This window comes from Schistocerca gregaria, chromosome 8 (assembly GCF_023897955.1).
Source record: "Schistocerca gregaria isolate iqSchGreg1 chromosome 8, iqSchGreg1.2, whole genome shotgun sequence".
NCBI classification, from domain to species: domain Eukaryota; kingdom Metazoa; phylum Arthropoda; class Insecta; order Orthoptera; family Acrididae; genus Schistocerca; species Schistocerca gregaria.
The window spans coordinates 222,541,774-222,556,180 of record NC_064927.1 but is presented as its reverse complement, the minus strand read 5'-3'; the positions used below and the strand labels follow the sequence as shown (position 1 = coordinate 222,556,180).

The 14,407-nt window shown below is 43.2% G+C and overlaps 1 protein-coding gene across 8 annotated transcripts in view; it reads left to right on the top strand.

Moving 5' to 3' along the window:
- Window positions 1–14,407, top strand: part of LOC126285408 (DNA N6-methyl adenine demethylase) — a 452,634-nt gene that overhangs the window by 401,754 nt on the left and 36,473 nt on the right. For all 8 annotated transcript variants that reach the window (XM_049984759.1, XM_049984764.1, XM_049984761.1 and 5 more), the window contains one exon: window positions 1,771–1,941. In XM_049984759.1, the coding sequence (XP_049840716.1) occupies window positions 1,771–1,941 (171 nt within the window). The remainder of the gene's footprint in view (window positions 1–1,770; window positions 1,942–14,407) is intronic.

The window sequence follows — 14,407 nt, the reverse complement described above, 5'->3', positions numbered from 1 at the left end:
CTATTTCGCTGCATGTAAACACAACCAGCCCATATTTTAAAGCGAAGGAGCAGGCCGCCCACTGCAAATAAGCAAGCAGCCCAGCCGTTTGTTTAGGGAGTCGGGCGTGATAGGGCCGTTTACAACGGCGGCCTTGCCAGGGGCGAGATGGAGGCCAACCCTGACGTGGCACATTCCACGCGACCCCCGGGCTTTGCGCATCACCCGCGATCTGCTAAGGCCACAAAAAATACCTCATCTCTGCGAAACACTCAGTACCTGCTAGAGCCAAAAATACCACAGCCATACCTCTCACAACAAAGAAGCACTTCGTTCTTTCAGTGTTACAACCCCGTCGGTGAGCCCTGACTGCCGAGAGCATTCGATGGTTAGCCGAGAACGATGCATCGAAATTAACTCCTATTGGGTTTAGAGTATGTATCAGTTATTATACTATCAAAAGATAAAGTAGAAACATCCATGCTTGAAAAAAAAAAATTATTTGAAAAGGTAGAAGACTTTACAAGGCAAAAGTGCAGATATTTCTATAGGTGACTGAGAACGATGTACTGTAGAGCATTACATCGGCATTTACTTCATTTGCAGTCGTTACAAGACACTGAGTTTCACATGGCTAACCACCGAAACGGATTTGCTGTCTCTTCAACAATGATTATAAGTTTTTATGTTACAACATGATTTTTCTAAGCATGCTGGATGCTTAGATGTGATGTTTTCCTAGAACGTTGCTGCAACTTCTTTCCAGTGATTTTGTTGTTTAAATAGAGACTTTACATCTCCACCCTGTAGAGCTGCTGATAGTAGTGTTTTGTTTGTATCATGCTATTGGCTAGTTTCAGTCGTGGAGCCATATCTAGTGGTATAGCAGGTGTGTAGCCTCAAATTTACGTCATACGTCATTCAAAAAGTTGGACGGTACTTCAAGAAAGCACTCTTGTGACAAATGGTTCAAATGGCTCTAAGCACTATGGGACGTAACATCTGAGGTTTTCAGTCCCCTAGAACTTAGAACTGCTTAAACCTATCCAACCTAAGGACATCACACACATCCATGCCCGAGGCAGGATTCGAACCTGCGACCGTAGCGTTCGCGCGGTTCCAGACTGAAGCGCCTAGAACTGCTCGGCCAATACCCCCGGCACTCTCGTGACATTCAGAAGTAAGGCAGTCACCGCAAACGCAGGCGATAAACGTCAGAAATCGTGTGGCTTTATCTGCGCGGTTACTTGAAAACAACTATGGTCGGAATTGGCTAGTAGTGCGCCATGTAGATAAAAGCTGTCGTTAGTGATTTTATGGTGTAGCCTGGTTGGAACCAAATCTGCGAGAGTTTATTTTTAACGTGCACTGTTGTGGAAATGGGGTCTACAGCCAAAACAAATGTTTCAAATTATTACAGCACACCCACGAGATCTTGAAGACCCGAGAAGTCTTCAACGCTTAGAGAAAGGCTGCCCTGAGTAATACTGGCAGCTCCCCCCGTCGGAGGTTCGAGTCCTCCCTCGGGCATGGGTGTGTCTGTTGTCCTTAGCGTAAGTTAGTTTGATTAGTGTGTAAGCCTAGAACCGATGGCCTCAACAGTTTGGTCCCCATAGTCCTTACCACAAATTTCCGATTTCCAGGACTATTGGCACACAGTATGTTGGAATTACATTTCTCTGTTGAAGTCAGTACAGTTCCACTTTTGGTGAAGGTCACTGTAGAGTGTAACCTCTCGGTGATAGCTTGCAGCGTGTGGAGAGTGACGTCGCCGCTGTTGCGTTTGCGCAGGGATACCGAGGCAAGGCGCCGCGGACGCAGCCGGCGGCGCCGCCGCAGCAGCAGCCGCCGCCCCCGCAGACGCAGCCGCCCTCGCAGCAGCCCGCCGTGGCCACAACGCAGCCCCAGCAGCCGCAGCCGCAGACCCACAACAACGCCGACCCCGCCATGGCCGGCACCACGGTCAGTAACAGCCAAGCTATTATCATTTTGGGCCCATCGCGACGCTGCTCACTCAGCGTATTTCTCTCGGACAACAACCGTCTGACTGCACTTGCAAATAATTTATTTGACGATCGGTGTCATAGCCTAGATGCCACATCATCAGGTTGGATATGGTGAACCGTGACAATGAAGCTGCAACATGGACGGGGCAGAACATTCTTTGTTTATGAATAAATGGCGCAATTAGCGGATCGTCAGGTAAGTGGAAAGTGAGGATACAAAACTGGGAATTTTATCGCATACATCCCCATGCATTGCGTTCTGCTATATTTATGGCACTCTGGATGGATTGTGCCCTTATATCTGATGGTTAACTGGTTACGTTCGGCCTACTCTCGTCCGTTCCGGATCATGTTACGCTTGAGGAACCGTGGACCCATACTTTCCACGTACAGTACCTGACGATCCGCTGATTCCGTCATTTATTCCGTCCCGTCCATGATGCAACTTCAGTGTAATGAGTCACCACATTTAAACTGATGAATGTGGCTTCTAGGTTACGAGACCGATCGTTAAATAAATTATTTACAAGAGCGTCCAAGCGATCCTTAATCAAGATATCTACTTAGGGCTGCGGTTGTTCCTCATACAGGTCGGTGTATTTAGCTGCTCGGCTGCAAAATACTGACACGAATTGTTTATAGAATCTGGTAGAAGCCAACCTAAGGGAAGAGCGGTTTGGGTTCCAGAGAATTGTACGAAAATGTGAGCCAGTGCTGTCGCTTCGACTTATTTAAGATAGGTTGAAGGAAGGCTCCACTTTTTTAGCTTTTATGTAGTTACAAGGAAAATTTCTGAAAATGTGCGTTTGGAGTATAGCATTGTATGGAGGTGAATCGTGAACAGTGGGTAAACCAGAAGAGAAGAGAATCGAAACGTTCGAAACGTGGTGCTATAGAATCGACAAGTATAAGAACATGTGAAAGGCATTGACGAGAGGAAGCGACGGGATGATAGAACGTGTACTAAGGCATGGGGGGAGCAACTGCATGGTACTAGGAGCTGTAGAGCGTAGAAATTTTAGCGAAACTCGGATACATGAGACAAATAATTGGGAACGTATGGTGCAAATGCTGCTCTGAGATAAAGAGGTTGGTACAAGAGAGAATTCCTGATGGGCTGCATCGAGTCAGTCAGAAGACTGGTGAATAATTAAATAAATAAAGTACAAGGAGTGAAAGTTAAACTACAAGTTACAGAGAAACCAGTCTGCAGTTGTAAGCGTCGAAACATGAAAATGGAAGCAGTGGTTGAGAAAGGAGTGAGGTCAGGTTGTAGCCTGTCCCGTATGTTACTGAATTTGTACATTGTAGAAACAGTAAATAAAACGAAGTAGAAATTTAGGAATGGAATTAAAGTTGTCGGAGAAGAAAAAAAACACTACGTTTCCTAATGACATCGTAATTCTGTCAAAGATGGAAAAAGACTTGGAAGAGCAGTTGAACGGAATGGATAGTGTCTTCAGAAGGCGCCTAGAAAGATGAACACCGACAGAAGTAACACAAGAGTCAGGGAATGTAATCGAATTAAATGGGGCGATGCTGAGGGAATTATAGATAGAACTTCATAAATTACATTAAACATGTCTACTTACGTTAAGAGCATTGTGCACAAGAGTGGCGCATTATAGCCAAATACAATGTCGCGTTCAACCGTAGTGAAATGGTGCCAATAATTTGCCCGATCCCGCGCAAATGTGGGTGATGTTAATCGGGAAGAGAGGCTGTCTATACCGGCCACCAAAGACAGTGTCCAGGCATTCGAGAAACTGGTTCGCAACAGTCGCAGAGTCACTTTCACGGACATTGGTCAGCAGATGCAAATCTCAATACGCAGTGCTCATGCAATCGTCGGAGATCGTCAGCAGTGTCGGAAAATGTGCTCGCGCTGTGTTCCGCCATCACTGTCACCTGCGCACAAACAGGCGCAAGGCTTATGACTCTCTGGACTTGCTTGAGCGTTCCTCCGTGTCCTAAGTCGCATCATTACGTCCAGTGAGATATGAGTCCATCATTTCACACCTGCAAGAAAGAGAGCATCTATGGAATAGAGACACAGTGTCTCTATGCAAAGTTGCGCCATGAGCAGGCAAAGCCACGACCACTGTTTTCTTCAACTGCAAAAGATTTGTGTTCACAGGGCTTACAGCGCACAGCACAACAGTTAATACCGATTTGTACTGTACAACACTGACATCGCTGCATAAAGCCATAAAGAAGAAGAGCCATAGAAAATTGAACAGTCGTCGTTCTCTTGAATGTAGTGCAATACCCTACACGGCGCGCAACACAAGCTTTGTCGCGTTTTCGAAAGGACGTTTGGAAGCATTTGTGACACAGATCAGATCTCGCACCCAGCAATTTCCATCTTTTTGGGAAGCTGAAAGAACATTTAAAGGGGGGAGGGGAGATTTTTCAAACGAGAACCGCGTGCGCACACCGGTCCTGCAATGGCCCTGTGACCGAGGAGCGGATTCTATCGTCGAGGAAACGAACAAACACAGCGTGTTCTTGGATTAACCAGCACAAGAATAAACGGTTTCGATGGAGCCGATGGGGTGTGAGGAGGACTGATGTTAAAGTAAGACAGACATTTTTAAATCCAATATTTTTGTGTGTCCCGTTTATTAACTTTTAATATGTCAAGATTCTTGTATCAGTAACCTAAGGATGTGAACCTACTTCCCGAACAGGATCGTTTGTCATGTGCCTTTTCACTAAAATTATATGTGGTTGAACGAAAGTTTAATATGTCAGTAATTACATATACAATCTCCTTAACGCATTCAAGTAGACTGGAAAAATCTGAACCACTTTTATTACATATTTTACTGTGGTAGTCTTTTTGAAGCAGTAGCGACTCACGTTCAGGTTTCCATGTGATCGATGGGCGTGTGTGCTTTAAAAGACTGGAATCGTCAAGCGCCAAGTGAAGCAACTGACACATGAATGGCGTACACTGGGCTTACTGTTCTCAAATAATTGGACTTTTCTTCTTGCGTGTAACAGTTGTGTTCATTTCCCTGCGTGCCTGAGGACTTTTTGGCGTTCATCTGCAGTACGGTGACGGCTCCATTATTTCCAGAATGCTTATTGATCGGCGCTATAGAAGCTCATAGCACACACTGTATAACATGTTCTGCATTGATTGCTGTTACACCCCGTGTGAATGAAATTTAGGCTCTGTGCCCATCTCTAGCTTAGGCATGTTTATAGCACCTCGCACTTATGTTTCTAGGGCTACAGACGCCTTACGCAGTTAACTGCAGTTACTCCTCCGGTGAAATCAAAGAAATACGTTAAAATTAATGGAACCTCTAAACCATTCTTTAATCAACAACCTTCTTTTGTACTAGGTGACAGTGTATATCCCCTCGTCTACGCACATTTTACGTTATCCTTTACTGTGATTGTTACGAGAGTCAATTGAATTACAAGTTTACTGTTACCAGTCACAATCTGAAAAATGAAGATGATAAGAGTTACTTTTTCATCAGCACCTAATGGTGTGATGTTGTGGATAAGTTATTCGTATGTGGGAGGGAATCATTTTAAAATCTTTGTGATCTTTCATTAGTGTACCAAGTTTATTCTTCTGTATTACATTTTGCTGAATCTCTAGGGACACCGTTGACTACAGGCATTAAAGTGGGTGGGGCAAAAAATAACTGCTGTCCTCCTCCTTGTTTGTTTCTGTTTTTAACAATACCAGGACGCCAGTTCTAATGAAAGCTTTAGCAGATCTGTATTCTGAAGTAGTGCTTGATGCTTCAACACCAGTCGTAAGACATTTCAGCTGTCTATATTGAACTTAATCGTCAAGAGCCACGGGTGGCAGAACGCACAGTGAAAATATCTTGTATTTGAACACAAACACATTTATTTTCGTCTTTGCTAAACTAAGTCATGTGCTTTGTTGATTATTTGCTGATTACACGAATATTTCAAGAAGCTTTTTCATTTATTCCAAAATATTTACTACCGCCAGATAATAGTTAGTATATAGGTTGTTTCAAACCTCGATGGTAAAACTTTAAGGAACGGATTCCTAGTATAACAAGAAGAAAAAAAAGTCTAGCAGTCAGGCGCTCTAAAATGTATGTCGTAAGAGCTAAGAGCACATGTTGATCTTCGCTACTGTCAAATACATATCTTCTACTGAACAAGTGTAATAATCAAGGAGTCTTACAAGACTGAAAAATTGTATGATACATGTTGTAGGCACTGTCCAGCACAAGTAGAACAAATCAAAAAAATTAGCGGTGGATGAGGCCCTACACAAGCCGTCGCTGTCTGTCGCATCCGTATTGACGCACTACATGACTGTTCCCCGAATCAGCCAAGTACATTTCCATGTCGCGATGAATAAGAGGCGCTTTCTCGCAAAGTAGAGGATGATGTTGGCAGCACTGCCAATACATTAGTCAGTCAAGATAGTCATTCTCCGCTGGGCTGCCGTTCAATCGCCAAGACTAGCTAAGATTACCATACAACTGGGACATGATTTTCACAGGTTTATACCGCTCATCCCTCGGGAAAAGTGTTGAAGCCGTAGCTGTTTGGATAATCTAATATGGTAAAGATTACTGTCTCTAACCTTGTAATTTTTGGATATCATTTTCTCCATCCAGTATAACTTGTCTGACAATTACTTGCCAAAATATACATCCCAGTTCTAGCACGCATGTAATACCTGTAGTATAGTACGTAATAAATTACCAAAAGCGATTAGAGGGATTGACATTCTGGAATCGTCGTGACATTAAGACAAGGTGGACCGAGATTTACGACCATTATGTGAGATGTGTTCCTGTTATATTACAGACAGCGTTTTTCGCTTCTTATTGAATGTAGCTAAAGCCATTTTCATTAGTTTCACATGACATAGCTGATACTTTAGAAAAAAACTTTGGACCAACTGACAATATCAACTAGCCTTCAGTACACTGTGTGACGCTAAAAGTAGAACTGGGATCTAATACTGAAATTTATAATATCTTTGAAAATATCTGAAATCTGCTCTGTAATTAAGCTAACATCCACATCTCAATCCAAGAGTTCCTCAGTACTGGAACAAAAAGGAAAATTCAATAATAAAGAGGCGGGTTATGTTCAACCGACGAGGGATACGCTGCAAGACTTTCAGTATCGACTTGGTATAGTTACTGTATCAATAAGAAACCTGTTAAGACTTCGACATAAAAGTTTTCTGGTTATGGTACCGCGTCATATTGTGAAAAACCACTGCTGGAGAAAAACCAACGTTTCGGCCACGGTTGCAGTGTCCTCCTGCGTCTACTGGTGTAGACCCGGAATAAGGGTGCTGCAACCGTGGGCGAAACGATGGTTTTCCTCCATCAGTAGGTACCATACCCAGAATGCTTTTATGTCGGGAGACTCTGGCCGCGGAAATCTACGCAATTATACTGTTAAGACTTATTTTACGAATCTTAAAGTCTCCCAAGACAACTGGGGCTGTTGGGAACTTATAACTGAGATGTGACACCAATGCTACAAGAATATTTTGTTATGGAGGTTTCCTAGCGCGAAGAGACCGCCGTGGATTGAAACATTGAAACATTACTTCTGAAAATTAGCAATTTGGGCAATAATTCCGCATAGGATGAGTTCAGCTACCGCCAGATCTGTGCTCAGAGTTTTAACACTAACAGGACGCTGTCATCACTTGCCATCAATATATTTTCGCTGGTGACAGTAATCATACCACACTTTCGAATAAGCAAACACAAAGATTGGGTTTTGCCATTTCAGCAACGGCTGCGTATTTTGTAAATGCGATGTGCTTACAGGAATTACGGAAGAAGTGTGTTATAGAGGGGAGTACTTTTTTTTAATGTTAAGATTCTGGCACGAAAACCTATAAGCGAAAAACTGCAAAGAGAATTGAACTACTGCATATTCCATCAATTACGGGCCGTCTCACGCGCTGACTTGTTCTTGTCAACACGACAGTACCAGTCACTATAGGACACTGTCTGGGAGAAACATTTCTGCACTGCAGCGTTCTGGAAATGTCGTCATCGTCGTTGTTGTTGTTGTGGTCTTCAGCCCGAAGACTGGTTTGATGCAGCTGTACTGCCCTGTGCAAGCCTCTTCATCTCAGAATAACTACAGCAGCTGACATTCTTGTGAATCTGCTTACTATATTTATCTCTTGGTCTCCCTCTGCGTTTACCTACCAGACTTCCCTCAAATACTAAACTGGTGATTCCTTAATGTCTAAGAATGTGTCCTTCTTCTAGTCTGGTTGTGTCACAAATTTTTCTTCTCCCCAATTCTGTTCAGCGCCTTCTCATTAATTGCACGACCTACCCATCTGATCTTCAGCGTTATTCTGTAGCACCACGTTTCAAAAACTTCTATTCTCTTGTCTTTCATTCATGGCTGCTCATCATACAAATGCTTCCAGAAAATCGTTCCTAAGATTTAAATCTATATTCGATGTTAACAAATTTCTCTTCTTCAGAAACGCTTTTCTTGCCATTGCCAGTCTACATTTTATATAGTCTCTACTAATTCCATCATCAGTTATTTGCTGCCCAGATGCGAAATATGTCTACCACTTTCAGAGTGTCGTTCCCCAATCTAATTTCCTCAGCATTACTTACTTAATTCGACTACATTCCACTACCTTTATTTTGATTTTGCTGATGTTCATCTTGTATCTTCCTTTCAAAACACTGTGGATTCCGCTCAACTGCACTTTCAAGAGCTTTGCCGTCTCTGACAGAATTGCAATGTCATTGGCAGACCTCAATGTTTTTATTTTATTTCTTTTTCCTGAGCATGGATTCCTACTCCATTTTGCCCCTTTACTGCTTGGTCATAGATTGAAGAAGGTCGGGGATAGGCTACAACCCTGCCTCGCTCCCTTCTCAACTACTCCTTCCCTTTCATACCCCTCCACTCTCACAACTGCCGTCTGGCTTCGGAACGAACCGCAAAGAGCATTTCGATTCCTGTATTTTACCACTGCCACCTTCAGAATTTCAAAGACAGTCTTCCAGTCAGCATTGTCAAAAACTATCTCTAACTCTACAAACGCTATAAACGTAGGTATGCCTTTCCTTAACCTATCTTCTGAAGTAAGTCGTAGGGTCAGGTTTTCCTCGTGTGTTTCTACATCACAACGTAATCCAAACCTATCTTCCCCAATTCATTTTTCAATTCTTCTGTAAAGAATTCGAGTTTAGTATTTTGGAACCATGACTTACTAAACGTATGTAATATTCACACCTGTCAGCACCTGCTTTCTTTGAAACTGGAATTATTATACTCTTCTTGAAGTCTGACAGTATTGCGCCTGTCTCATACATCTTGCTCTTCAGTGGAAGAGTTTTGTCATGGTTGACTATCCCAAGACTACCAATATGAAAATATTTGGTAAAGTACTGTGATATCCAAATCAACCCTCGGCTTGATGAGACTTCCTTCCGGTTGATGAGAGCTTTACTGTCATTCTTAGCAAATCGACCTCCGGGTTTGATATGAATTTCTCTGTAACTTATCATAGCTGGTAAGGAAAGCGTGTTCACGTGTGAAACGCGGCAAGAGCTGCATGGACTCCGCGGGTTCCGACAGTGAGCTGGCGAGAAAATGAAGGCCGGGGCTACGTGCGTGCTTCAACAGCCAGACTGCCCAAGGCCACGCGCTGCTTTCTTCCGGAGGTACACCCAGTGGGAAGCGCTCCGCTCCAGCTCCGTGCTGCCACCTGCAGGCACTCCACTCACTTGTCGAACTGCTCGCCTTGCGCGTGACCTCCTGACCTCTCGCCGTCCTCATCGTCTCACCGCTCCCCGCCTCACCACACACTTCCTGCGTGTGCCTACTACTTGTGCTCCGTCCCTAACGATCTCGATGCCAACGGGGCGCAGAATTCTTATATTTCTTCCTCCAAGTCTGTGTTGTGGTAGTGGAAAATGTCAGTGTTTTTCCTTGAGACAGAGAAGTTGCTGTCCATGCATCAGCACGGCTTTAGAAAGCATCGCTCCTGCGAGACGCAACTCGCCCTTTTTCCACATGATATCTTGCGGACCACGGATGAAGGGCATCAGACGGATGCCATATTCCTTAACTTCCGGAAAGCGTTTGACTTAGTGCCCCACTGCAGACTCCTAACTAAGGTACGAGCATATGGGATTGCTTCCCACGTATGTGAGTGGCTCGAAGACTTCTTAAGCAATAGAACCCAGTACTTTGTCCTCGATGGTGAGTGTTCATCGGAGGTGAGGGTATCGTCTGGAGTGCTCCAGGGAAGTGTGGTAGGTCCGCTGTTGTTTTCTATCTACATAAATGATCTTTTGGGTAGGGTGGATAGCAATGTGCGGCTGTTTGTTGATGATGATGTGATGTACGGGAAGGTGTCGTCGCAGAGTGACTGTAGGAGGATGCAAAATGACTTGGACAGGATTTGTGATTGGTGTAAAGAATGGCAGCTAACTCTAAGTATAGATACATGTAAATTAATGCAGATGAATAGGAAAAAGAATCCCGTAATGTTTGAATACTACATTAGTAGTGTAGCGCTTGACACAGTCACGTCGATTAAATATTTGGGCATAACATTGTAGAGCGATATGAGGTGAGACAAGCATGTAATGGCAGTTGTGGGGAAGGCGGATAGTCGTCTTCGGTTCATTGGTAGAATTTTGGGAAGATGTGGTTCATCTGTAAAGGAGACCGCTTATAAAACACTAATACGACCTATTCTTGAATACTGCTCGAGCGTTTGGGAACCCTATCAGGTCGGATTGAGGGAGGATATAGAAGCAATTCAGAGGCGGGCTGCTAGATTTGTTACTGGTAGGTTTGATCATTACGCGAGTGTTACGGAAATGCTTCAGAAACTCGGGTGGGAGTCTCTGGAGGAAAGGAGGCCTTCGTTTCGTGAATCGCTACTGAGGAAATTTAGAGAACCAGAATTTGAGGCTGCATGCAGTACATTTCGCGGGAAGATCACAAATATAGGATAAGTGAGATTAGGGCTCGTACAGAGGCATATAGGCGGTCATTTTTCCCTCGTTCTGTTTGGGAAAGGAACGGGGAGAGAAGATGCTCCCTGTGGTATGAGGTACCCTCCGCCTTGCACCGTATGGTGGATTGCGGAGTATGTATATAGATGTAAATGTAGATCGGAGCTGTTGCAACCTATGTGATTGGAATGCGTGTGTGAAAGGGTATCTTAGGCAGTGGTTTACCTCAGATATTCATACTTCCCCTAAGAGCGTAAGTTCTGTATTCAAACTGGACCGACCACATGAAACTAGTCGTAAGACAGGTAGATGCCACACGGAGATCCATTGAACCCTCATTAAGTGTACTCCATCGACGGAGATGGATTACAAATCCCTCGTTTGACCAATAGTTGAATATTGCATATAAGTCTGGTACTCTTACCACAAAATATTGACAGATAAGATGCTAAGAAAAGCAGTGCGGTTAGTCACACGTTAATTTAGTAAGAGCAAAAGAGTTAGATGCTCGCGTAATTCCAATGGCAGACGTTATAGGACAGACGTCGCGTCTTACTGTTAAAATTCCGAGAGCATACGTTCCTCCAATAGTCAACCAGTATATTGCTTCACCTGGCATGTAATTAGCAACAAGGCAATTACGATAAGAGAGATTCAACCTCACACTGAGGTTTACCAGTAGTCGTTCTTCCCGCGCACCTTTCACGACTGGAAGGGAGGACGGGGGCGAGTGACAGCGGTACACAAACTGAAAAGTTATGCCTCCGAATTTTTTATGTGAAGATTCTTAGCGTTTTCAAATAAAACAAACTATCATTAATTTTTACATGTTTATTCATCATGTGTACGCATTTATTTCTCAGCACAGTCTCCCTGGCGACGAACACAGTCTCCCTGGCGACGAACACGTTTCTCTCAACGAGAGACCATTTTGTTGATACTGTCACTGTAGAATGTTTGACTTCGTTGACGGAGCCACAACCTCACCTCTTCTTGCAACGATTTATCACTATCAAAGCGAAGTTATGGCGCCACTCCGTGCCCTGTCACACACGGCGAGGGTAGCGCCATCGCTTTCTTCATTGCGAGCTCGCACAACTCAGCGTCGCAACATTACTGATGTGGACACAATCATCATCATACACGTATTTCATTCTTCTATGGATTTCAATTGCAGGCACTTTTTCTTCGGTTAGGAACTCGATAACAGTATGCCGTTCCTCACGCTTGCTTAGGGTTGCCATTTTTACCTCGGACCTCGTTGGGACACTCCGAGGTGGGGGTATGGAATTGAAGTAAAAATTTACTTAATGTAATTTTTTTGTTCAGAAGTCTATTACATGGAACTTGTTGCGGTAGAAGTAGCTTGTACACCTTTTTTTCGGAACATTTCATCTTTTTCAGCAAGCCTTTTTTCCCTATTACGTATTTATAAAATTCTATGCAAGTCAGCTTGTAGCTAAATTCACACTGTAAGATTGATTCCACGGTCCCTAGCAGCAATCGATTTCTTTTATCAGTCCACTGGGTCGACATCAGCGAAAATACTCTTTCTACATTGACGTTGACGCGGGAATACAAAACAAATACTCACATAATTTTAGCAGTTGGCATTTGCGTTCTGAATGTTCTGTTTCCTTGAGAGTAAATTCGCCTTTCTTCCACGGAGTATTTAGACTTCCATTTTCCGAGCCACGCTTAGTTTAAAAAGCTCTTCAGGTACATAAATTCCTGAAAACAATTGCCGTCTGAAATCTTCACACCATTTTAGTCAGGTATACTTATTTATTAAAAGAAGCTGTCCATTTCTATAAGTAATCAAATCTCTTCTTCAAATATCGAAATGAAATTAATTGTCTCTGGGTTAGGATTCTCATTCTTTAATTTGTTCAAATTCATCTTGGTTTGCATGCCAGTAAAATTGATAGTCCTGCTTTCATTCAGACATCTTTGAGTGTCGTAACATATTTCGTATTTCAATTAGCGAGCCTTTTTTTTCTCCACGCTTTTTATGTATTTTTTTTTTCAAATAGAGCCAAGTTTGACTGCAGAAACATGAAGTAAATTTCACTGATCGACTCCTGAAAAAATCTGAAATTATTGTAGGTGGTCTGTCTTCGGCGTCAAAAAGTTGTTTTAATGAAATCCAGAGCTTAACAATTCTCTCAACTGCGGACGTTGATGAGAGGCATCTTGTTTATGAGTGAGACAGAAGGATCTGATGATCGACATCTGCGTATAATCAGAACTCTGTCAGCTTCTCTGTCCTTACTGTGTATATTGAAAAATAATTAAGTATTTTCTTGGCGGTTATTTCATTGTCGACAGTTAAGACTCCACCAGCGCTTGATATAGTATTGTGGAGGTTATGGGCAGGGCACCCAATTCCTTTTACAGTTTTCCTAGTTCTTCTTTAATTTGGTGAAACACAATCCGATGGCCGTGTCGATGAAGCTCTCCGAAGTTGGTACTGATGTTGTCTCCACGAAAAGCGATTAATTTATCTAATGCAGTTTGCAGCTTAAGTGTCTAGACAAAATTTTGCAATTGTCTCTGATGTTTCGTTTTTCAGCGAATCAAACGGCTTCTGTAGGATCCCTTTAGTTTCCGTAGAGTATTGAGACTTGTGGTCTGATGCATCGGTGCCTATTGCGTAAAATGAAACTTCTTGCAAATCTTGTGTGCATTCGGGCACGAAGTGTGGTGCGAGAATATTTTTACAGCGGTGTGTGCGCTGGTATGAAACTTACTGGCAGATTAAAACTGTGTGCCGGACCGAGACTCGAACTCGGGACCTTTGCTTTTCGCGGGCAAGTGCTCTACCAACTGAGCTACCCAAGCACGACTCACGCCCCGTCCTCACAGCTTTAATTCCGCCAGTACCTCATCTCCTACCTTCCAAACTTCACAGAAGCTCTCCTGCTAACCTTGCAGACTGCTTTGCGCAGACTTAGGAGTCAAGATAGGATGCGGGACTCATATTTAAGGTACAGTCAAGAAAACTGAAGGACTGATGATCGTCAACAACTTTATAAGCTCTTGTTAGTTCTGCAGAAGCATCGAGCAATTCTTATGGGATATCCTCTTTAACCATGAATGTAACATTCGGCTTTGATGTCGATACTACCCCGAATCTGTTTGTATCCGTAGAAATGTGAAGCCTAACATCTGACTTCTCTCCATGAGTTTCTGATGTGTAAGAGGTACAAATCTCACGCTACGCTTCCTTATCCGTACGTCTTTTCTTGACAAAAGACCGCTCTTTGTATAATCATCCGAAAAGTGACATTTTCTCTTTCTATGTTTAGGCATTTTAGTAAGCAGTGGTAAGATAAGTTTATTACACGCTAACCGGTCGACAATAACACTTTATTCATCGAAGTAGACATCACATTGCACTTTACGCCTTATATACGCTTCAAACAACTGGAA